The following is a 26540-nucleotide window of genomic DNA, read 5'->3' on the forward strand; positions in this document are numbered from 1 at the left end:
AATCGTTCCAATTCTTTGTCAAATCACAAACGCCAGAGGTCACCTTGGGCCCATTCAAGGATCACTCTGCGCCAATGCTCTTAGCCAAAAGGCCTAGAGCCACTGCACCGTTCCTGGAAGTACTGCAATACCAGGTTCGTGCCATGGAGGTGGATGGGTCAGGTCCCCCACACACCTCCGTGGAGGTGGATGGGTCAAGCCACCCCACCCATCATACTGATGATTTCAGACTAATGTTCGGTTTAAATGTTTTTTATTTAACAAAACCTTGTAGCGCATTGGCTCAGATAGCTGCACCGTTACATGTTGGTGATTCCTTAACATCAAAGGGTATAATTACACTTAACTTCAAACAACTTAAACTTTAACTCTCACCAAAGTGATGCTCACCATTGATGTATCACCTGCACACCACCGTTCTTTCAGGCAATACGATCATTGATGAGCTCCTGACGTAAGGCTCTTGAGCTATCATGCCACCACAGGCCCTTTCATGCGGTCTACAGGGGGACAGGGGCATGGCTTCAGCGTCAGCCGGATTGTCTGGGCCAATGTCAGCGTCCGCCTCCTCGTCCTCCTCTTCCTCTCTCTAGTGAGGTGGACTGTCAGACTCATCAGGTAATTCTTGTCCCCTCCTGATAGCCAAGTTGTGCAGCATAGAGCACACCATCATGAATTGAGCTACCTGCTCAGGGTAGTATTGGAGCTTACCTCCTGAGTGGTCTCGGCATCTAAAGCGCTGCTTCAGCATTCCAATGGTTTTCTCCATATTGCGAGTGACTCTGTGGCTCTCGTTGTAAAGCCTCTCGGCTTTGGTGTGGATGTCATGCAGGGTGGTCATCAGCCAGGTGGCGAGGCCATATCCTTTGGCACTAAGCATCCAGCATTGACCTTGTGGCTGATTGTTAAACAAGTCAGATACAGTGCTCTCACGCAGGATGTGAGCATCATAGATGCTGCCCGGAAATTGAGCGTTCACTGCCAGGTGGTCGACAACCAGTTGGACATTCAGGGAGTGAAATCCTTTTTGGTTCCTGAAAACCTCTGCATCCTGAAAAGGTGCCCACGTCACGATGTGCGTACAGTCTATTGCTTCCTGTACTTTGGGGAAGTTTGCAATTCTGAAGAATCCTAGAGCCCTCTCAATCTGTGCCACCCTGGTCATAGGGAAGCTGATCAAGTCCCTCCTGCGTGCGTACAGGGCTTCAGTGACCTGTCTAATGCAGCAATGTCTGGTATGCTGAGAAAGTCCTCAAATGTCTCCAGCTGTTTCCTGAAAAGAACCTGAGACATAGAATGACAGTGCTGTTGTGACTTTGACCTCGACGGACAGTGCAGTACTGATGGTGCTGGCAGGCTGCAGATCTCCAATTATCAGCTAGCATACCTCAGTGATAACCTCTTTGTGGAAGCGCAGTCTCCGAAGGCAGGTGGTGTTGGGCAAGTCAAGGTATGAATGCTTCTCCTTGTACTTGCGGGGGTGTAACGTCTGGTCCTCATTAGTCTGTCATGCCTTACATTGGGCACATAATGCAGTGGAGTGTACCTTCGGCAATCTCGAGTCTGCTGCATGTAATTGGTCACCAAGAGAGGGTGAGAAAGGACAGGTCCCATTGCAGTAGCTCGCTGTTTTCCATTGATTGGTCACAAACAAGGAATGTCCCGATGAAGACACCTATTCAATTCCAATCGGTCACAGTATGGTCAAGATGTTTGTAGAGATGTTCACATCAACTCCAACGACCTGCAGAGTACATCCGAACTCCACCAAGGTTGAAGCACAGCAGCCTTTTAAAGGATGCGACATGTGATCTGGAACATGGCGTCCATAACGCTGTGATTAGTTCCGGTTAGTTCCACTTTTTCTGAACAGTTTTTTGGGCGAGCGATATTGTGGTCGATATGTGCGTGAGGTGGTGAAATTGACGATGGGCGATCTCAGGGCTGCTAGTTTTGGTAAATATGCTCTTTACGACAAAAAAAGTGGGTGGGCGGTATTATTGAATCTCGGCGTTAAATCAGTGCGGAAATTAACGCGGGGCGATATTATGTGCATTGATTTCGCTCATTCTGATGATTCAAAAAAGTGGGCGGGTAGCAATATGTTTTCCCGGCGTTAAGCACATCGGGAAAGTAACGCTCGGTAATAAGTTTCAAAAAAATTGTGCCAAAATGAGCGATATCTTGAAGTTATACGTCATTTCAGCGATAAAGTAGGCGTTAAGTGGGCGTTAAGCATGCAAAAAAAGTGGAGGTTCTAGCCCTTAATTTGGAGAAAGTGAGTGGAGTTAAATCAGAAGTTGTTCAATGTGAGAACAAGTTCAGCCAGGTGGAGGAGGGTGATGGTGGATAGGGACTTGTTGGGCCTCTGCTCAAAGAAGAAGCAGAGTGCCCTCAGGCCAACCTGGTGAGGGATGGAAGTGTAGAGGAATTGGACATCCATGGTGAAAAGGAGACAGTTGGGGCCAGGAAACTGGAAACTGTTAAAGTGACGGAGGGCATCGGAGGAGTCGAGGATGTAGGTGGGAAGAGAGTGGACAAGGGGAGAAAAATAGAGTCGAGATAGGAAGAAATAAGTTCTGTGGGGCAAGAACAGGCTGAAACAATGGGTTTATCGGGGCAGTCTAGTTTGTGAATCTTGGGAAAGAGGTAGAAGCGGGTTGTATTAAGTTTTAAATGGGATCATGTACTCCAGCCCAATCTAGTTTTGCTATTCAGTAACTGGCTGGTATTGCTGCTAGACTTCAAAACAGGAGTCGAGGGCTGTCTGCAAATAATTTGGGAAGCAAAAGTCTTTTCCAGCAGGTGGAGCTGGTGAGTGGCCTGCTCGGGACCTCGTGATTGGTGTGTGACCATGTGGCCACTCACCAGCTCCTGCTGCTGGAAGAGATTTTTGCTTCCCAAATTCCACCTTGGGAGAAACATTGGTGTGTGGCACTCAACAATCCACCAAAACTTATCATGCGGCCCTCCAAATAATTGCCCTCCCCTGGTCTAAACCCAGATTTAAGGCTGGTGCTCAAAATTAATTCCAAGTAATTTTCAAGCCTACAGAATTTATATAAATCTAACAAGTTTATAAGAAAGGTGGAAAGGTTGCAGATTGAATGGAGGTGTTCAAAGCGGTCACCCAATCTGCGTTTGGTCTCCCCAATGTAGAGGAGACCACATCGTGAGCAGCGAATACAGTATACTAAATTGAAAGAAGTACAAGTAAATTGCTGTTTCACCTGGAAGGAGTAGTTAGGACCCTGAACAGTGGGAAGGGAGGAGGTAAAAGGTGCCATGGGAAGGTGGGGGGGTACATTGAGGTGATTGAAAAGTGGACCAGGTTGTCGTGGAGGGAGCGGTCCCTTTAGAATGCTGAAAGGGGAGGGATGGGGAAGATGTGATTGGTGGTGTGATCACGCTGGAGGTGATGGAAATGATGAAGGATGATCCATTGAATGTGGAGGCTGGTGGGGTGCAAGTTGAGGATAAGGGGAACTGTATCGTGATTCTGGGAGGGAGGGCAAGTGGTGAGAGCAGAAGAGCAGGAAATAGAATGGACACGGTCAAGGGTCCTGTCAACCATGGTAGAGGGGAATCTTCGGTTGAGGAAAAAGCAAGACATATCGGAAGCACTAGTGTGGAAGGTAGTATCATCAGAGCAGATGCGACGGAGACGGAAAAACTGGGAGAATGGAGTAGAGTCCTTACAGGAAGTGGCGTAGGAAGAAGTGTAGTCAAGGTAGCTGTGGGAGTAAGTGGGCTTATAGTGGATGTTGGTCAATATTATGGCGAATATTCACATATCATGGTAATATGAGGTATAAAATCTGCCTTGTACATCCTGTTATGTCCCAGACTTAAAATCACTTTAGCCAGTTAATGGGCAATACAAACATAATCTTATATTCCTTTAGGATTCATTTCTAGAGGGATAGAGTTGAAAAGCAGAGAAGTTATGTTAAACTTGTATAGAACCTTGGTTCGACCACACTTGGAATACTGTGAACTGTTCTGGTTTCCATATTATAAAAAGGGTATATAGGCACTGGAGAAGGTGCAAAAAAGCTTTATTCGAACTGAGAGGTTATACCTGTCTGGAAAGATTGAACAGGTGGGTCTAATTTTTGACAAAAGAGAAAACTGAGGGGTTGAGCTGATCGAGGTCTTCAAGATTATGAAAGGGTTTGATAGGGTAGATGTAGAGAAGATGTTTCCACTTATGGGCGAGACCAGAACTAGGAGCCATAAATATAAGATAGTCACTAATAAATCCAATAGGGAATTCAGGAGCAACCCAGAGAGTGGTTAGAATGTGGAACTCACTACCACAAGGAGTAGTTGAGGCGACTAGCATTGATGCATTTAAGGGGATGCACATGAGGAAGGAAGGAATAGGAGGATATGTTGATGGGGTTAAATGAAGATGGGTGGAAGGAGGCTCGTGGGAAGCATAAACACCAGTATGAATCTGTTGAGCTGTATGCCCTGTTTCTGTGTTGTAAATACTTTGTAATACTTTGTAGGATATCAACTTATCTTCCTTCTTTAAATAGAGGTAAGTTTTCAGGTAAATCCAAGTATTTTAATACATGTGTTAAACTGTACGTAGAAGAGGACCCCCTAATGTACCAGGGTGGTATCTCTATTGCCTTTATGTATCAGGGCGAAAATTGGTAAATTTTGAGCAATTTTGTACTTTGGACTCAGCTGTTGGAAACTGGTTCGGATTTGTTCAAAAGTCTATCCTTGAAGAACATTACAGCTGGCAGAAAGAAAATATTTTATCCCATCAGCCTTTTGTGGAATTTGCAGCACAAAAATGCCTACAGACCTGCACAATATTGTCAATCACATTCCAATGTCATAGAAATGACTGGTGTGAGAAGTGGGATAGTAACCACAGTGCAGTAGTTAGTTGTGGTGGCTGGTGTGCAACGGTCACCACACGTTAAAAAAATTCATGCACAGGTACCTTCCACCCCTTCAATTGGAGTTCAGGACTGGAACAGCGGGTCCTTCATTGAAACATCTGTGAAATCATGGAAGCAAGTCATCCTCGTTCGAGGGCTCGCCTATGATGATGATGATGAGTTAGTTTTAAATTGGCTTGTTGGTACAAAGGAGAGGGACCCTTAACCTCATTTAACCTGTACTTTACCTGAGTGGGGAGTGCTTGATAGTAAGAGCCCAAAATGAAAGTGTTCCATTTCACCTCGAGCAAATTAAAAAATGACTGGTAAGCTATTTTCAAACAATGCAATTTTACTGGTCACTACCCTGTTGTAATAACATATTTTGCCACACGAGGGTGCAGTCTACTGTATTTAGAGCTAGGGCTAGAAAATCGGAGATTTTGCGACTGGGTTTTTGGTGCTATTTCACCCTTTTTGGCGAAAACCCGGTCAGTGGGAAATTCAGTGACGTTTTGTGGCAGCACTTTCCACGTACTGCTGGGCAGAGGAGTGCCGCCATGCAAGACCCAAAATAGTGTTTTCGCCAAAATTTGGCTCTCTCCGCACCCGTATTCTGTGCTCAGAATACCGACAGGGAAAAACCTGTTGTAGCAGCCCTGCAAAAAGGTAAGCTCAAGTTTTTAGTTTTTAGTTTTTAATTATTTTTCAGCGATTCGATAGGTAAGTGTCTTGAAAATGTTTAGTGACTTTTTTGTTGTTGTTTTTTCCAATTTATTTTTTGGTGTTTTTCCGTCCTCCCAATGCCCAACTCCAGCGGTATCGGCCTCGGACTAAAGTTGGCGAGGATCGCGGTTTTCGCCGGGAATCCTCGTGCAACGCCAATTTTTACCGCTGCGCAAATTAAAGGTTGAATTTCCAGTCTGATAGCAAAGCAAAAACGGTAATTTTAGCAAAAAAATACCATTTTCGCTGAGAATCGAATTGATACAATGGGTGAAGATCCTGTAGAACTTGAATTCTGCACTTGTAGATGTTTAGAGAAATTGCATTCTCACAGCATGTTGAGGTCAAACAATACAATCTTTGATATACTGTACAACACAAAAATGACTTGCAATTCTACATTATGCACTAAATGGATACCATATTTTATTTTAATTGACCTAACATTAATTTGTGAACAATGAAGGCATGCCATAAGTAGATATAATTTCTATCTTAGGTCTTTTGTAATATTCTCTGAGAGCCTGAATTTGATGAAGGCCCCCGCCCCCCCCCAAGTGCCGCTAAAAGGACCGCCGATCTCCGCCAAGATACCTGACGGTACTTTGAGCGGAGTTTTCATCGGAGAGGTCCCTCGAAGGTTGGCGGGCGGCAAATGAGCGACTTATGCTGCCAATCTGGGTGGCAGCCGGCGGGAGCGCTCATTCTCGGCATGAAGGTGCTTGCCGCCCAAGTGTCGTCGAGGATGGAGTCGGGCCCACGGTGAGTCAAAGAGCTGAAAAGCAAAAGCATTAAAAAAAATTGGAAGACCTTCAGGGGACCCCATTGAGATAAGTACCTGTAAAGAAAAAAATTACAAAAAGTGTCCGAACGTTTTTTTTAAGCTGTTCTTACCTACCATCGGGGACAGACCAGCCTCCAGCTGGCGATCCACCCCCGTTCTGCCGCCAACTCCCGCCCGCATCAATATCGCAGTTCGACGGGCGGGAGGTCAGTTGCACGACTCGGATGTCCGCTGAGGTCGGTGGGCGGTTCCCGGTGGTTCTCCTCTCCCGCCCGCTCCAGGCCACATCGAAAGTGGCACTGGGCGGATATTGCAGAGGACTGTCGGTGGCAGTCAGCGGCAGTCAGCGGTAAGTTCTTCAATTTTGGGCCTACTCTGTATATATAAAATCTTTCATCTAATTGTTTTTAAAAGATGTGTTTGATCATTCTATTCAAGTGAGATGATTGATTTTATATATTTGATTTGCTTTGGAATGCATAATGGAAAATTATGGGATGGAAATTCTGGTCTCCCCGGGTCCATACTGAGTGTCTACGGACCACGCGCTGAAAACCGGCTTTACCGATCTGTTAAGCTGGAGCTTGACAGATCCAATGTATATCGGGTGCGAGGACATTTGCAAGGACAAGATTGCGGTATTTACCCATATCTTGCCCAGCAAATGTCCTCAAAATTCTTGCGCCTGATAAAAAGCAGGCGCATAGCCTACTTTTACAGGCATAAGAGTTTAAAAACATACAGAAATATAATAAAATTAAATGAAAAAACACATATTATTTTTTAAAACCCTGCCCACTACATTACATTTATTCTTAACCATAATTAAAAAACTTTTGAAAACTTGGAATTTTTTTTCTCTAAGATATTTATTAACTTTAATTTTACTCATGTGAAATGTGTTTTAAATTTTTTATTATATGTTTTTAGTGTGTTTGGTTTTTTTTCTTCTCATTAATAACAATGAGAACTCATAGATACAGAGTTCTCATTGCTATTAATGAGAAAGCTGTGGAATACTGTACCTGATTGGTTGAGCAGTCACATGTGACTGCACCTTCTGCGTGGGAACCAGGAGGACGGGAGCGCGCTTTGCAGCGCGGAATGAGAAGACCTCCCCACCGGAATCCCAAGCTCCTCCCGGACCACCAGGTAAATTCGCAGAAATGTTTCAGGTCGAAGGCAATTGCCCGTGGGAAGCCTCCGAATGCAATTTCAGCCCCATGATTATTTGAACATTCTATAAAATATCATTTTTGCATTACATAATTAAAACTGTTATAAACTGATCTAAGGAAAGCTAATTATAGAAGGATATTTTCATGAAATACAAAAACAGTTGTGACAATGATCTTTTCAGGAATGGAATCAAATGTTTGAATTGCCAGCAGAAGTACATAGGAACTTAGGAACAGGAGTAGGCCCTTCAGCCCCTCGAGCTTGTTCTGCCATTCAATGAGATCATGGCTGATTTACAACCAAACTCCATATACCCGCCTTTAGCCCATATCCCTTAATACCTTTGGTTAATAAATAGCTATCAATCTCAGATTTAAAAAGAACAATTGAGCTAGCATCAATTGTCATTTGCGGAAGAGAGTTCCAAACTTCTATCACCCTTTGTGTGTAGAAGTGTTTCCTAATTTCACTCCTGAAAGGTCTGGCTCTAATTTTTAGACTATGCCCCTAGTCCTAGAATCCCCAACCAGCAGAAATAGTTTCTATCTACCCCATCTGTTACGCTTAATATCTTGAAAACTTCGATCAGATTATCCCTTAACCTTCTAAATTCTAAGGTATACAACCCTAATTTGTGTAATCTTTCCTCATAACTTAACCCTTGAAGTCCGGGTATCATTCTGGTAAACCTACGCTGCACTCCCTCTGTGGTGTATGAAATGATACAATGAACTCCGTACTGTGAGCCAGTGACTGAGTGTAACCTGGTCAGTCTTTAATGGCTTCCAGAAGTGAAGATACAAAGGTGAAGTTCAGGTTATATACTGGGCCCAGCACGAGTGTACTGATGACTCAAGGATCTACAATGGTAGCGCCCCCTGGTGGTGGGCAGACATTATGTACATACATTACACTGTCCAAAGCCAATATATCCTTCCTAAGTCGTGGTGCCCAGAACTGCTCACAATTGCACACAAATTTTACAGTAACTTGTGAGCCTCTGACATCAGTGAATTTGAATCCCATCAATGAAGTCTTTTGCTCATATGCAGGGGAAGAATATGCATCATGAACTGGGGGATGGGGATTCAGTAGCATTCTCCACTTATTTCAGTATAAAAGACAAAGGGGACATCTCCCTGACCTACCTGGATATGTGGTGGGATTTTGATCAAATAAAAACACCCTTGAGGCAGAGTTCTACGTATTTACAAGATGTCTGCGCTCCTCAAATTTTGCTCTCCTGAACATCCCTCATTGTAACTGCTCAACCATCGGTGGCCGTGCCTTCAGCTGTTTGGGCCCTAAGCTCTGGAACTCCCTCTCTAAACCTCTCCTCCTCTCTACCTCTCTTTCCTCCTTTAAGACGCTCCTTAAAATCTACTTCTTTAACCAAGCTTTTGGTCATCTGCCTTAATTTCTTCTTTTATGGCTCGGTGTCAAATTTACCTGTTTTGTGTTGTAACATTGCTGTGAAGCACCTTGGGACATTTTATTACATTAAAGGTGCTATATAAATGAAAGTTATTATTATTATTTAACACACTCAGAGAAAGTACCATTCCACCCTCCATGTCCCAGTTTGGCCTCAGAGTTTTACCGATGGAAGACCTTCATGCATTCTCTTCAAACTCTTCTCTCTCGACTTCAGCACTGATCTGACCTATGTTTCTGGAAGTTGGGGATTAAATTCTACATGATCTACATGACTATGGACTCTGCATTTGATTCTTTAGTGGATGTTTCACATGAGCTGTCTGCATCCAGCTTAGTTTCTGATAAAACTTCTGATTCTGCTCAGCATTCTTATAGATTGGCTGTACATATAATGCAAATGTTAATTCCTTATATGGGATTGGATGTTGTCACACTTTGGGATCTCTTCATCACATTTCCACAGGTTTTGGGGGAAAATAAGTTACATTTAAATGTGTTTTACAGCATAGTGCTTTCAAATAAATCTTTTAAAAGGATTTAGAGATGGTAGTAAAGATGTTAAATGAGCTAGCTTTGATGATGCCTCCCAAAACACTGTAAGTGATAAATACATTGTTAGCCTGTCTCAGCAATTGAAAAACACCCTCAAATTAATTGTTTAAATAAATCCTTGCTCCCTTTCTGGTTATGAGAAGAGTGAGATGAAATACAGAGATAAAGAGGTAGTCAAATTTTTGTGACACACAGGTAGTGAGACCTGGCAAAGGTTGTGGAAAGGGTAAAGTTAAGAGTTATTTGGATAGATTGCACCTTCACCACTAAGCAGTAATCTGTTGGAATGATTTCAATGGGATGAAAATTGGGCAGGTTCTATAAAGGATCGATTTGCTCTTCCAGATTACCACCCAGGTGGTGAAAATAAAAATCTACCCCATTCTATTTAAGTCAAGTAAAACGACCCACTAATGTTCTTACTAAGGTGCGCGCATGGCCACACAGTAATCTGAAAAGTCCTGCGCAGTCACTCACCAGCTTTTACATTGTACACACTGCGCATGCCCAGAAATTTAAAGGGACCTCGCATTAAAAGAAACAGAACAAAGCGCAGCTTACAGGGAACATTGATCGCATGTTCATTATTTTGTATTCTTATGCAAAGCTTAATTGTACTGATTGAATTAAGTGAATCTATGGTTAGATATTGGCCAATATGAGTATACCGCAAAATGTATCACAGGAGTGATTAGCTGTGTTGTACCTGAGAGAATAGCTAAGGCAAGACCCTAACTTGTAACAGATGTTAACTAACTGAGAAATGCTGGATTTGTAATGGAGTTGCCAATCTTCATATTATTGAGGTATCTCTCCACTAATGAACTGTTACATAATAACTAGCTCAGGTTACCTTACATTTTTTATTTGTTTCTTCATGTGGCCTCTGAGCTTAAAGGGGACTGATACTGTTTATGATATGGAGCTTCAAATGGCTGAGGGCTCTTGTTCTCAAAGCCTGGAAGTTACTTTCCCATATTTAATGTAGATAAACATTTGTGCTATCATTTCGTTCTGGCAATTGGCAAACAGGTCAACTGTAATTGCTACCTGCATTCCATGTTAAGCTACATTTATGTTAAGTGCCAAACACTAGAGCCAACAAAATGACCTGAAAGACAATGTCAAAAGGTAAGCAAAGATATAGGAAAAGTCTGAGAAGAGATTATTCATCATATCAAAGGCCATCTCTCTAGTCGTACTCCCAGGTTCCTAATGACTGTTCCCACGATAATTCAATTCCATTTATTGTATACATACTCGCGTCCCATGTTTTGCATCTAAATGCAAAACATTATACGTGTCAGTGTTAAATTTCCTTTGCCACATGTTTGCCTGGAATGGGGCATTTACCTTCGCAGCTGTGTGCACTTTGTGACTGAGGAGAGAAAATAGTTTTTTGTATGCTTGCAAAAGGCACGAATCTAATTGGAAATCTGCCCTTTTTGGCCCATGGTGAAGGATGGTCAGTCTTGGCAAATGGATTCTTTTTCACTTATTGAACCCATTCACCACTTCCAAGGGTTACATGCAGTATAGGTTAAGTAAGTACTCCCCATTCTGGAATGATGATTTCTGGCACTAAAGAGAAAGGGGCCGAAATTGCCCCCCTCTTTAAGGTCCATTACCTCCAAGAGGCGGTAATGGGACAGTAAGACCTTTCCAACTGGGGGCAGGCGATGGGCCGACCCATCAGAAATTGCTCCTGGCTTGGGGGCGGCAGAAATGGGTTTCCAACGCGCCCCGGCTTCCCGCCCTGTCGGGCATGCGCCGACCCCTTACCGATGGCGGCGACCCCTTTCCGCCCCATGAGGAAAATTGCCCTGCAGGAGTGGAGCCGGTGCCACTCGGTGCCCCCGACAGCTTTTTTATTTTTCCTACCAAAGTGGATAACCTCACATTTTCCCACATTATACTCCATCTGCCAAATTTTTGCCCACTCACTTAGCCTGTCTATATTCTTTTGTAGATTATTTGCATCCTCCTCTCAACTTGCTTTCCCACCTATCTTTGTATCATCAGCACCGCCGTGGCTGCCATTTCATTTTAATTGTCGGCCGACTCTGATGTCGCCCCGACAACGGCGGCCACAGCTTCGGCCAGACGGCCAATAGGCAGCCCGGCATTTCCTCTTGGGTGCCGGGCCGCTGGCCCAGCCGAAACTCTCCCTAATGGCCCAGTGGCTGCCACTAAAGTGGCTGCAGACCTCGCAGCAGTCCTCCCCTTTAATTGAAGGGAAGGGATGTTGGTACGCATTAGCGCAGCGCTGATGACACTGCCTGCCTTCCGTCCCGCTCCCGACGCATTGCCGCCCCTCAGCCACCCCAATTATATATTTTTTTTAAAAGAGGGCAATTATGATTGATTACCGAGTGTAATGTAGCCAAATTTGCTGATGATACAAAGATAGGTGGGAAAGCAAGTTGAGAGGAGGATGCAAATAATCTACAAAAGGATATAGACAGGCTAAGTGAGTGGGCAAAAATTTGGCAGATGGAGTATAATATGGGAAAATATGAGGTTATCCACTTTGGTAGGAAAAATAAAAAAGCAAATTATTGTTTAAATGGGGAGAGATTACAAAATGCTACGGTACAGAGGGAATTGGGAGTCCTTGTATTGAAACACTCATACATGCAGGTACAGCAAGTAATTAGGAAGGCAAATGGAATGTTGGCCTTTATTGCAAGGGGGATGGAGTATAAAAGTAAGGACGTCCTGCTACAACTAAGACCACATCTGGAGTACTGCGTACAGTTTTGTTCTCCTTATTTAAGGAAGGATATACTTGCACTGGAGGCAGTTCAGAGAAGGTTCACGAGGTTGATTCTTGTGATGAAGGGGTTGTCATATGAAGAAAGGTTGAGCCAGTTGGACCTAAAGTTATTGGAGTTTAGAAGATCTTATTGAAACCTATAAAAGTCTGGGGGTGCTTGAAAACGTAAATACAGAGGGGATGTTTCCCCTCATGAGGGAATCTAGAACTATGGGGCATAGTTTCAGAATAAGGGATCGCCCTTTTAAAACGGAAATGAGGAGGAATTTCCTCTCTCAGAGGGTCGTGAATCTTTGGAATTCTCTATCCCAGAGAGTTGTGGAGGCTGGGTCATTGAATGTATTTAAGGTGGAGATAGACAGATTTTTGAAAGATAAAGGAGTCAAGATGTATGGGGAACGAACGGGGAAGTGGAGTTGAGGCCAGGATCAGATCAGTCATGATCTTATTGAAAGGCGGAGCAGCCTCGAGGGGCCAAATGGCCTACTCTTGCTCCTATTTCTTATGTTCTTATGTTTTCTGCCCCATCGATTCGGGCAGATCTCCAAAGCTTTAAACACACACAGATTGCAAAATGTCAGCCCATAATGAGCTAACTTTGGGTTACAATGAGATATCAAACACTTTGTGGAATGTGTTGGGGAATAGATGAATAGTTAATTAAGACATATATTTATTGAATGTAGGTGAGACCCCTTCATTCTCTAAGTCAAAGAAATGTTGAATTTGTTTATTGTTAAATGGAAAAATCTCAGAAATAGTTTTATATCCTTCAATTACTTGTGTATTACAATATCTAATAATGATGCAAAATGACAATGTTAGCATGACATTTCTTAGAAATGGAGATTTTGGTTCAGCGGACTAACAATAATGCAATATAAATCAATTGTATTCAAGTATGTGTTGTGAGAGAAAATAAAACTATTTTGGTAATAGAAGGAGGTGGGTCATACTGAAAAGAACAAGTTGTTTTCTTTCACCAATAGCAGACCCCTCCCATTCCCCAACTCCAACTATTTTGTATCGCAACTGAACTTCAATCTGCCCTGAATCCAACTGCAAAGAGCGAAAAATCACTTTTACATGATATCTGCAGGCTTTGAAAGAAGCATTCCTGACACTAGCCATTAGTAACCAAGGTTCCCAGAATGGTTCTTCCAGCATATAACTGCTTTTAGAAAGACAAGACACTTTTGGGAACAAGATCTTAACTGCAAAATGGGCGAAACTTTCATGCCTGTTATCATTGATGCAGAGAAGTAGGCCCAAATTTGGCAGAACAGTCCTTATTATGCTGGTGTCATGTTTTCATTACTCACACCTGGGATTCTCATGGCCTTTCTAAGAATTGCTAAATTATGGACAGTTTTGTACTCTGGAGCTGCCTTCAAATTGCCCAGATGCATTTCTGAGTTCCCTACATTTGGCAGAGAGAGGATATTTCCATGTAATTAACCTAGGCTGCACTGGAACCCAGATCCTAGAAGCGGAGGTTTAATGTTGTCAGCAGCTGTGCAGCTTGTCTCGTTGCTCAGTCTGAGCACTTTGCTTTGCTGCTGCAAATTCAAATTTATTTTTGTCACATCCTTATTTTCTAAGTAAATGTTTCAATATCAAGTGTGTATTATTTTACAGTTTATTAGATTCTGCTTTTCTGGTACTATTGTGTATTTAGTGAGCACAACATTTTATTTTTGATATAGATTTTTGCAGTTGAATGCATGTGGTTAATGTAAATGATTTGAATAATAAGTAACTCGTTTTGAAATATTTAACAGGCAGTATTTATTATTTAGCAATATAATATATTTGCAATGCTCCACAATCACTCGCTGAGTTTTCATCTGATTTTGTCAATCCTCTAAAATGTATCGGGCAATGATTTAAGCTACATAGAAGCTTTTTGGTAAAAGACTGATCAGGACCTGGGGACAGTGATATCGTGCGGTGTGTAAAGCCTAGGAAAAAACAAATGAATACGACAGTTGCTCTCTACCAATTGACTGAAATCCTGCCACATTGTTATTTTGAAAACCTTTCAGACTTCTTCCAAAATGAGACTGCGAATTTGGTAGAAAAAATTGGTCCCCTACACTCATTCTGATTCAAAGTCTTTCGATTTGTATTCTGAGCTTCCCCTACTGCTTAAGAGCTAAAGTCATCCTCCTGAGTAATGCCGACTGGGAAGGTCACAGGTTTGATCGGAGCAAAGTTTAATCTAGGCTGAGTTAGCTGATTTCAGCCAGAGCATGCGCTGGATTAGGGATAGGAAATTGGTCAGGTTTCTCCTTCCTGATTGCTGTGGACTATATACAGCAGACACCTCAAAACGCTGGAGAAGTAGAACCAGCGCTGCCTCCGCAAGATCCTGCAAATCCATTGGCAGGATAGACGCACCAACATCATTGTTCTCGCTCAGGCCAACATCCCCAACATTGAAGCACTGACCAGCTCCGCTGGGCAGGCCACATTGTTCACATGCCTGACACGAGACTCCCAAAGTAAGCGCTCTACTTGGAACTCCTTCACTGGCAAACGAGTCAAAGGTGGGCAGAGGAAATGTTACAAGGGCACCCTCAAAGTCTCCTTGATAAAGTACAACGTTCCCACTGACACCTGGGAGTCCCTGGCCAAAGACCGCCCCAAAGTGGAGGAAGTGCATCCGGGAGGGCGCTGAGCACCTCGAGTCTCATTGCCGAGAGCATGCAGAAAACAAGCGCAGGCAGCGGAAAGAGCATGTGGCAAACCTGTCCCACCCATCCGTTCCCTCAATGACTATCTATCCCACCTGTGACAGAGACTGTGGTTCTCGTATTGGACTGTTCAGCCACCTAAGGACTCATTTTTAGAGTGGAAGTAAGATTCCGAGGGACTGCTTACGATGATGATGACAGGTGGGCCACATCGTCTGCATGCCCGACACGAGACTCCCAAAGCAGGAGCTCTACACGGAGCTTCGACACGGCAAGCGAGCCCCAGGTGGGCAGAGGAAACATTTCAAGTACACCCTCAAAGCCTTCTTGATAAAGTGCAACATCCCCACTGACTCCGGGGAATCCCTGGCCCATGACCACCCAAAATGGAGGCAGAGCATCCGGGAAGGCACTGAGCACCTCAAGTCCCATCGCCGAGAACAAGCAGAAATCAAACGTAGACAGTGGAAGAAGCATGCGTCAACCCAGGCTCCCCACCTACCCTTTCCTTCAACCACTGTCTACTCCACCTGTGACAGAGACTGTAAGTCCCACATTGGACTCCTCAGTCACCTGAGAACTCACTTTTAGAGTGGAAGCAAGTCATCCTCGACTCTGAGGGTCTGCCGAGGGACTGGGGGTGGAGGTGGTGGTGTGGTGAGAGGAGAAAATTAGAGGGGGAAAATATTATGTTGCACGCTGACCCATCTATTACCAACTTGCTCATTTTGGCCCCCTTGATCCTCTTGATTGGTTCAACAGCCCACAACTATAAACACATAGACAGAGACTCGAGTTAAACTAAATTCCCAAAAGTCTATAGACTACAGTTAGGTTTGAACAATCCTCTTTGTTCCTTGTGATGTAAAAAGAAACTGACTTTGAATAAATTAAAACTTTCAATACCTAAGGCCGAACATTTGTTAAAACTATACACAAAAATAATTTGGCACTGTCATCATGAAAAGTGTTTTGCCAAGCATATGACACAATATTGAATAGCATGTCTGTTTAAAAAAAAAACATTATGATGAAAATTTGGTGTAGTCCTTGTGTCTCCTGGCTCCTTTTTATCCTTAGCAATGAGGACAGTCCTCCTTTAAATCAATAGCAATTAGAATTGCCAAAGTTGATTTAAAAATACAGAAATGTGCATTATAATAACTTAAAAGTTATAAGGCTGCTAACTTTCTAAAATTAATTTTTAAAGAAGCAAAAACAAATTATCAATGAAAACTGAAGTTTGGAATGTAACTTTTATCTATAAAAATTAATCCTCATCTCTGTTCTTTGATGTAGCATAGGATGTGAATGTAATATTCTCTTCCACATTATCAGTCATTGTCTTGTGGGTTTCTGAATTCTTTTGACTTCTTCCTTTGTAAATTTTGTAAGCTGAGAAAGAAACAAAATATTGTAAGAAAAGATTTACAATATCTTTCCTTAAATTGCTGACTGAGTAATTGAGTGACCTTACCAGCAACCATGGTGATCCCACAGATTATCCAACTACAGCTATAAACCATTGGGAAGAAAATCATTTCAGCAGCTATCTCATTAGGGAATGCTAACTTGATGATTGTTGAGCAAAGGCCAGTGTTCTGTATGCCAGTCTCCAAAGAAATAGTACGACACCTACCCAAACAAGAATAATGTTGGAAATATTAACCAATGTTAAATTGAATTCAACAAGTCTCACTGAAGGTTAGTGATGCACATCTGGCATCATCATCTTGTTTGAATAACTTGCCCACAAGATGTCACTTCTCCCTTTTCCAAAATTGCTTTGCTTCTCATTTATTTGTCTGTACATAGTATGTGTGAGTATTTCTGTTTATAGTTTGCTCCTGTTCATTTGACATTTCTTGATTTGAATGAGAAAAATATGTCCTTTGTTTTATTAAAAGCATTTCATTCGAACTACTAGATAATTCAAATGTTTTTGGGAGAAAAAGTGAACGAGTAACTCGTAATTCTATATTCGACTGAGTGTGTATAGAAATACATAGCCAATCTGAAACTAGCAGTAGGAGTAGAGATTGGCACCACGTGTAACCCCTGACTATTGTCCAGAAGTGCCTTTTTTCTGTTCAGTGTCTCCCACAGGGATATTTAAGAGATTTGGAACTCAACAATTAATTGATCTCAAGTGCAAACCAATGTTTTACAGGTCATTCTAAAGAACTGCAAATCTATATTAAATCTCCTGAATTAAATGTTTGAAAATGTATTGGTAACATAGCAATCCATATATTGTAATTTTGCTTGTGTAAATTCTGAAATATTTCTTTTAGTGGCCAGAAATTGAAAATCAAAAGATGTCGGGGCCAAAATTGCCCACTGCCCAAAACAAGGTGCACCTACCCTTTTCGAAGTGTTCTGAGGCGGCCATTCCGTAGAAATTCAGCACTTTGAGGTTTTTTTTGGAGCGGGGCGCAAGTGGCCTCATCATGGGGTGGAAGTGGGGTGGGGCGGAGTGACCGACGCTGCAAGGCATTAGCGCCTTGCTGATGATGTCATCGCACTGGCACATCACAACATCTCTCCCCTTCAGTTAAAGGGGAGGGCTGCTGTGAACTCTGCAGCCACTTCAGTGACAAACACTGGGCCATCAGGGAGGGTTTTGGCCAAGCCAGAAAATGGGTGGAGTAGTCCCGGACACCGCTCCAAAACTGGGGAAGGGCAATTTTCAAAATGGCAGCCCCTTCGCGGAGACTCGGCGGCCATTCCACACCGACCCGTGGCCGCTGCTTTCAGGCGGCCAAAGGACTTATAGCAAGAAGCAATTTTGGCCCCTTCAACTGTTGGGGTTTTGATTTCCACGTGGTCCCATGTCGATGTGTCCGGGTGGAGAATCATGTGAAAAAGCAGACAGAAATATCAATTATTCTCTGTATGGTAGATTTGCTCCATATTCCACTGATGATGGTGAAGAGAGGAGTTTAAAAACAAGTCAGTTGAAATTTGTTCAAGGAACTCCAAGCAGACAGATGTATCCTGTGTGGTTCTATTATATCGGGCAATGAGAGAACCACTGGTTTATGGTCACTGAATAAGTCAAATTCTGATATTTTATTACATGGAATTCTGATATTTTGGGGTATCATATTTTGCAACTTCAATCTGTTTTTCTGTGAAAACAGAATACCAGAGACCTGTTTTATTATACGAATTTCTTATAATCGGGTCAGTGGTTTATGGTTACCAAATAACTTATTCCATTTTAATTGCATAGGAGTCCTGGATTTTACAGTTCACGATTCTGCCTGTATGACAAATAAAAACTAATGGCTTTGGCAATAATCTCTTGCAAGCAACATGTTCTAAAGGCAGATAGATCACAGTCAGATTTCCTACCAAAAGGTTAATAATGAAGGTAAGGGACATTCCATTCAGATCTGTTTAACTGAATCATTGTTTATTTGCTTGAGTTATGCACATTACCTGGCTTACACCACTGATTACAAATCATTTTCTCTTGCACAAGATGTGATATTTCTGTTTTTATTACCTTTCCCATGGCTCACGTGCGATCCATGCGAGAATGAGGCCTGAAGCAAATCCAATCCAAGGAAATATTATCCCAGTGACCAAAAAGGCAGTGTCCATGATCCACATATCTTTGTAAAGCCAGTTTATGCCCACAGCAATGATACATATCAGAATTACACCAATTACTGATCCAATCTGCCAACAGACATTGTTGTTATGATATAATTCATCTGTACGAGGCATTATCATATATTTAGAATTGAATTTTCTAACTGCAATAACCCTTCTGGTAACTTTTGGCAAATCATAGAATCATACAGCACAGAAGACGGCCATTCGGCCCATCGCGCTTGTGTTGGCTGTTAGAAAGAGCTTTCCAATTAGTCTTACCCACCCTCCCCCCCACCCCGCCCCCAATATTTCCTCATTTTTCTTTTCCTTTTTAAGTATATATCCAAATCCCTTTTGGAAGTTACTATTAAATCTGCTTCTACCACCCTTTCAGGCAATGTATTCCCGATCATAAAAACTTTCTGCGTAAAAAATTCTCCGGCTTTTTTTCCAATGATCTTAAGTATGCTAAACTCTTCTTCAACCCGCCCCCAACAAAATAGGTTTGTCAAATGCTTCTTAATGAAATGATGCCCCTTCAGATTATAGACAAAATGCCGAGCTGTTGAATTTTTGTTGTCGCAATGGTAGTCTTGTTATATTCTTTCTTAAATTTAGGTCTTGTTAAGGTTTCAGGATTAGTTACAAGTCTTACCTTTATTAAAACTCGCGCCTTATTGGGCCATTTGTAGTTTATGATCGAACCAACTGAAATTGGTATGAGAAGTGACACTAGAGAAATGCCTGCAAAACACATCTCCATTAGTTATCCTTGTCTCCTTATCACCACCAAAATAGACATTCGAATATTTATCAATAACAATATGGATTACTGAGGCAGAACTCTGGAACACTGAAGAATGAAAAGGGTGGTGGGATATGGATTTGTGCTCATGATCCACACATACTTGTTTCTCAGTCTGAGCTTTGCCACTCTATAGAAGTGTCAAGTCTGACCAGGCACTTTCCTACAGAAATGGAAAAGAGCTGCCTCCATCCCATTCTTCCATGTTGCCATGTGACTAGTTCAGCACAGAGGCCTCAAAGAAGGTTGTCTTCCCAAGTCTAGTGTGCGGCCTAAGGGAAGCAAGTAGATGAAGCACTTTTTTCTTATCAATTTTATTTCTGTTGCCCCCCCCAGCCCCCACCATCCGAATATGTTGACTCTTTATTTGGGATACAGCTCCACAAGAGCTATTTGCTTCTCACGCAAAATGGGTATTATTCACAAAGGGTTATACCCAAAATATTAATATATTAATAGTTTTTCTCTTTACAGATGCTGAGTGATCTGTGCATGTCCAGTATTTTCTGTTTTAGTTTCAAATTTGCAACATTTAAAAAAAAAATTATTTGGCTAAGCTTCATAGGCCAGCAGAGTTATACAACTACGGAGACATCACAGCCAAGCCCAAACCCACCCTTACCCAATATCCACACACAAACCCTACCAGCAGGACTTTCTAGATAACAGTCAGACCAATTTTTCCTCTTTACCTAGGAGTGCGGAGGCCAATTGAAGTGCTGCTACTGCTGTCAGCCAACTCAATACAGACAGCAAATTGAACCTGCCACCTTTCTGGTGTGTCTTGCTCAGCTACTCATCAGATAAATTCACTGAACCATTGAGGAAGCCACATTGATTAAGTATTTATCATCTAATTTAAGTGTATATACTTGTACCCCAAACCACATGATCTTCCCCTATTTAAAAAAGGAGGCAGACAAAAAGCAGGAAACGATAGAGCAGTTAGCCTAACATCTGTGGTTGGGAAAATGTTGGAGTCCATTATTAAAGAAGCAGCAGCAGGACATTTGGATAAGCAAAATTCGGTCAGGCAGAGTCAGTATGGATTTATGAAGGGGAAGTCATGTTTGACAAATATGCTGAAGTTCTTTGAGGATGTAACGAACAGGGTGGATAAAGGGGAACCAGTGGATGTGGTGTATTTGGACTTCCAGAAGGCATTTGACAAGGTGCCACATAAAAGGTTACTGCACAGGATAAAAGTTCACGGGGTTGGGGGTAATATATTAGCATGGATAGAGGATTGGCTAACTGGGAACAGAGAGTCGGGTTAAATGGTTCATTCTCTGGTTGGCAACCAATAACTAGTGTGGTGCTGCAGGGATCAGTGCTGGGGCCCCAACTATTTACAATCTATATTAAAGACTTGGAAGAAAGGACTGAGTGTAATGTCACCAAGTTTGCTGACAATACAAAGATGGGAGGAAACTCAATGTGTGAAGAGGACACAACAAATGTGCAAAAGGACATAGACAGGCTAAGTGAGTGGGCAAAAATTTGGCAGATGGAATATACTGTTGGAAAGTGTGAGGTCATGCACTTTGGCAGAAAAAAATCAAAGAGCAAGTTATTATTTAAATGGAGAAAGATTGCATAATGCCGCAGTACAGCGGGACCTGCGGGTACTTCTGCATGAAACACAAAAGGATAGTATGCAGGTACAGCAAGTGATCAGGAAGGCCAATAGTATCTTGGCCTTTATTGCAAACGGGATGGAGGATAAAAGCAGGGAAGTCTTACTACAGCTATATAAGGTATTGGTGAGGCCACACCTGGAATACTGCGTACAGTTTTGGTTTCCATATTTCCGAAAGGATATACTTGCTTTGGAGGCAGTTCAGAGAAGGTTCACCAGGTTGATTCCGGGGATAAGGGGGTTGACTTATGAGGAAAGGTTGAGTAGGTTGGGCCTCTACTCATTGGAATTCAGAAGAATGAGAGGTGATCTTCTCGAAACGTATAAGATTATGAGGGGGCTTGACAAGGTGGATGCAGAGAGGATGTTTCCACTGATAGGGGAGACTAGAACTAGAGGGCACGATCTTAGAATAAGGAGCTGCCCATTTAAAAAAGAGATGAGGAGAAATTTATTCTCCTAGAAGGTTGTAAATATGTGGAATTCGCTGCCTCAGAGAACTGTGGAAGCTGGGACATTGAATAAATTTAAGACAGAAATAGACAGTTTCTTAAATGATAAGGGGATAAGGGGTTATGGGGAGCGGGCAGGGAAGTGGAGCTGAGTCCATGATCAGATCAGCCATGATCTTATTAAATGGCGGAGCAGACTCGAGGGGCCGTATTGCCTACTCCTGCTCCTATTTCTTATGTTCTCTTAGTAAACCAGTAAGTTTTCTTTCTTTATCTAAAGGAGGTATCTTTGCATAATTCTTAGAGCTGTCCAGAACTATTTGTTTATAATCTGCACTGATGGGGAGAATGACTCTTCTTCCCCTCTATGAATGAAATTTTTGACAGCTTAAATTACTTTAGCACCTTTTTATTTTATAGCAAAATGATTTAGTGTTAGATTTTACACAGAACAATCTGAAAAACAACCACAACTTTCACTTACCGGTAAAATGTCCCAAGGCGCTTCACAGGAGTGTTATCAAACAAAACTTGACATCGAGCCACATAAGAAGATATTAGGGCAGATGACCAAAAGTTTGGTCATAGAGGTAGGTTTTAAGGAGTGTTTTAAAGGTGGAGAGAGAGGCGGAGAGGTTTAGGAAGGGAATTCCAGAGCTTGGGGCCTAGGCAGCTGAAAGCGCCTGTGGTGTAGCAATTAAAATCAGGGATGCGCAAAAGGTCAGAATTGGAGAAGCACAGAGATCCCGGAGGGTTGTGGGGCTGGAGGAGGTTAGAGAGATAGGGAGGGGCGAGGCCATGGAGAGATTTGAAAACAAGGATAAGAGTTTTAAAATTGAGGCTTTGCCAGTCCAGGACCCAAAGTAGATCAGTGAACACAGGGGTGATGGGTGAATGGGACTTGGTGCGAGCAAGGATATGGGCAGCAGATTTTTGGATGAGCTCATGTTTATGGAGGTTGGAAGATGGGAGGCCGGCCAGGAGAACATTGGAATAGTCAAGTCTAGAGGTAACAAAGGCACTGATGAGGGTTTCAGCAGCAGATGAGCTGAGGCAGGGGTGGAGTCGGGCGATGTTAGAGGTGGAACTATGCAGTCTTGGTGATGGCACGGATATATGGTCAGAAGCTCACCTCATCAAAGAAAGCATTCTGAGCAAATTAAAGCGAAAGACAAGTTAACCATTTAAGTGGGAACCCTTAGCAAAATCTCTAGCATTTTCTTTCCAATTTTGACAAAGCAGAACAAAGTTTGTTTATTTCTAACCACTGTTATTTTTTGGCAGCACAGGCAACTCTTGATTATCCGGGTCCCTCGGAGATTGGGCTATTCCGGGTAAACGATTTTTCCGTTAGGGTGAGTCTTCATTTTAAAGTTAAAACTTTAATGAGTAAATACAATCGTTAGGGCGAGTTTACATTTATAAGTTAAAACTTTAATGAATCAATACAATCAGCTACAAACAGTGACAAAAGAAGTTAGCAGTCTTCTGATTAAAATCTGTGCCTGGAACCCGGTGCCAGCACTGTCCCCGTTCCCAACATCAGCGACTGCAACAGCGCGCATATATATACACACACACACACACACCAGCAAAGCAAGGGCAGAGGAGGGTGATTTTGATGGTGAGTGAGTGAGTGTGTGTGTGTGTGAGAGAGAGACCCTTTAGCAGGTCGTCCTGGAGTCCGTTCGGCCAGTTAAACATCCCCCAAATCCGATGCAGAGTCCTTTCGGCCCGGGATAGAAGCGGCTGGTACGGGGTCCCTTCGGCCAGGGGGAGGGAATGTGCGAGTGAGAGAGAGAGAGAGATTGTGTGAGAGAGAGGATGAGCAAATACAAATGAGCACAGTAATTGGAAGGTGATTTTTCCAAATTATCTGGGGCTGTCTTTTCACTTGTTAGCATCAGAATTTTAAATCCCGTTACAACGGTTTTCCGTTGGATCCGTGTACGGATAATCGAGAGTTGCCTGTATAAAAAAGTTATTACGTAATGTTGCTCTGGACAAACCCCACAAAATCTTAATGCATTTGGCATTTAATCTTTCAAAGAAGAGTCATTCTCTTCCCATGCTTTCTTTTACCCAGGCATTGGTAATAATTATGACACACTCCATCTGACTTAAAGTTGCTTCTCATCAGTGGTCCCTACAAACAGCACAAGATCATCATAGGCGGTCCCTTGAACGAGGATGACTTGCTTCCACGAGAGTTCACAGATGTCACAAGATAAGCAAATCATGGAAGAAGAAAAGGTCATTCGGCTCATCAAGCTTGTTTCTTGAGCAAAGAAAACTCTTCACGGTGCAATTGGTTCACTTGGTCTATTAGTGAAGTATTGATTGGTCCCGTCATAAACTAATGCCATTAATTGGATTCGGACAGCAATCTCCAGAAACCCTTCTCAGAATGATAACGTTTTGCTACAAAATGGCTGCTGTTTGGGTCTGTGAGCGTGACAGTCTTTGCTTTACAAGATCAGAAATTGTCTGCATAACTTACTGGCTTGGTGAATCTAGAACAGAGTTTCTCCCATTTGTGGATGATTCACTATGCAAAAAGATTGCCATATTTACTGATTGACTGCATTTGGTGATCTGTCACTGTACTCAGGAAATAGAATGCATCTTAAATATCCAGTTTTTTAAATCTTCTTTCTTTAGGTTCAGTGTGCTTGTGGAAAATTCCCAGCTTTTATTTAAACCTGACATGAAACTACAGACTCAAAAGAAGGATTTGTGAACAGCAGACAAAATAGGTTATTTGGAATCTGTACTTGAAGCCTACATAAGAACATAAGAAATAAGAGCAGGAGTAGGCTATTCGGCCCCTCAAGCCTGCTTCGCCATTTAATATCATGGCTGATCTGATCTTGGGCTCAGCTCCACTTCCCTGCCCACTCCCCATAACCCTTCACTCCCTTATCGCTCAAAAATCTGTCCACCTCCATCTTAAATATATTCAATGACCCAGCCTCCACAGCTCTCTGGGGTAGAGAATGCCACAGATTTACCACCCTCTGAGAGAAGAAATTCCTCCTCATCTCAGTTCTAAATGGGCAACACTTATTCTGAAACTATGCCCCCTAGTTCTAGATTCCCCCACGAGGGGAAACATTCTCTCTGCATCTACCTTGTCGAGCCCCCTCATAACCTTATATGTTTCAATAAGATCACCTCTCATTCTTCTAAACTTCAACGAGTATAGGCCCAACCTATTCAACCTTTCTTCTTAAGTCAACCCCTTCATCTCAGGAATCAACTTCGTAAACCTTCTCTGAACTGCCTCCAGTGCAAGTATATCCCTCCTTAAATAAGGGGACCAATCAAAAGCCTATTTGATATTTGTCAGTTTCTGGATGATATAGTTATTACATCTTCCTAGTCCTTACAGGATTGACAGATCTCAATTTGTGGAGGGAGGCTAGCTTGGCAGTATATTTATCAAATAACAATTTCCCTGTAAAAGGTCCAATGAAAGTAATTTCTCTATCAGACTCTGCCTGTTGTTTACTTTTGTTCCTCTATTGATTAATGTGACTCCTAACTCCTAATAGACAACCCAGACTTATACTAAACCCACCAGCCCATGAGTCAGATTTGAAAAATGGAGAATCGTTTGATTGATGAATCATACTTATAGCAAGTAAGTTAATGCCTTATCAAAAATAATAGAGAGGAGTTTCCGGTGAACATAGTAAGCATTTCGTACACTGGTTTCCCACAGTGTAATTTCAATGTTTTTACCTTGCCACAGTAACAAAGTTGAACTATATTCCTGCATCTGCCTGGGGAGTCTAAAAGCAGAAATGTCTGTATCTAGCTGCCATAGCAGGGCAGCTTCTCAATCAGCAAGATAGGCATTGATGCACATGTAATTGTTACCAGGAATTGTTATGGAAGATTGTTGAAAATGATTATGTACTGCCTTTATTGTCTGCAAACTGGAACTTGGATAGATTTAACTTGAATTTTTGGAAGATATGCTGGCAATTTTTTTTAAGTCCTGAGAATCTTGAACCTGGTGCTACTTATTTAAAAGATTTTCTCTTCTCTAGTCGTCTTGGTTAATCCTTGCCACCGGACCGAGACCAAGCTCTGTCAAGCCCCTGTGGTGACCAGTGTGCAATGGCAACCTTACATTAAAAAATCCATGCACAGGCATCTTCCACCCTTCAGGATGTAGTTCAGGACCTGGAATATTAGGTCCTTCATTGAAACATCTGTGAACTCATCCTTTTTTTGGCATGGAAGCAAGTCATCCTCGTTTCGAGGGACTGTCTATGATGATTTATCTTCTTAATTTTGCTTTTATATCAGGATGAGTGTGCCCTGGATGAAGAGATCTTGGAGCCGAAATTGCTCTCAGCGAGAAATTGCGGAGGGCACTTCGAATTAGGTGGAAATTTACCGCCCGGCAGGAGTTGGAGGGAAGAGCCAGAAAATTTGTCTCTTTACCTCTGACACTGCCTCCCAGTGCGTTGGGGCGCTGTTGGAGGTGGTATCGGATCAGGAGCGGGGTAGTGTCCATCACCGCCACGGTGATGACGTTACCGCGACGCAGATGTGCCGATTGCGCTGACACGTCGCAACATCCCTCCCCTTCACTTAAAGGGAGGGATGCTGCAATCTGCAGAGCAAACTGGGCCACCAGAGAGGGGTTCAACTCATGAGTCGGCTGACAATTAAAACAATTAAAACAAAATGGTGGCCGTGGTGGTGCGCCCTCCCCTTTAAGGGGCGGCTGCACCGCCCAGACACTGGCAGCTTCCCGCCGTGTGAAGCTGTCGGGGGTGCTGACCGGCGGCAGCTGCATTCCTGTGGGGAAATTTCCCCCGCTGTGTAAGGGGTCAGAGCGCCAGGCAGACGGAAACACGACGGGACGGGAACCTGTTTCCGCTGCCCCCCGCCCGGGGCCAATTGTGGATGGGTCAGTTCCGCCGTCTGCCCCCGGTCAGAAAGACCTTACCACCCTATTAACTGCCCTCTTAGG

At 42.8% G+C, this 26540-nt stretch overlaps 1 protein-coding gene across 1 annotated transcript in view; it reads right to left on the reverse strand.

The window, feature by feature from the left end:
- Positions 1 to 16321: 16321 nt before the first annotated feature.
- LOC139262443 (ileal sodium/bile acid cotransporter-like) overlaps positions 16322 to 26540 on the reverse strand; it is a 12477-nt gene continuing 2258 nt past the window's right edge. The window contains exons 3-6 of the mRNA XM_070877633.1: positions 19310 to 19398; positions 18563 to 18738; positions 16529 to 16686; positions 16322 to 16446 (exon numbers count right to left, since the gene is read on the reverse strand). Of these exons, the coding sequence (XP_070733734.1) occupies positions 16322 to 16446; positions 16529 to 16686; positions 18563 to 18738; positions 19310 to 19398 (548 nt within the window). The remainder of the gene's footprint in view (positions 16447 to 16528; positions 16687 to 18562; positions 18739 to 19309; positions 19399 to 26540) is intronic.

This window comes from Pristiophorus japonicus, chromosome 4 (genome assembly GCF_044704955.1).
Source record: "Pristiophorus japonicus isolate sPriJap1 chromosome 4, sPriJap1.hap1, whole genome shotgun sequence".
Taxonomy (NCBI): domain Eukaryota; kingdom Metazoa; phylum Chordata; class Chondrichthyes; family Pristiophoridae; genus Pristiophorus; species Pristiophorus japonicus.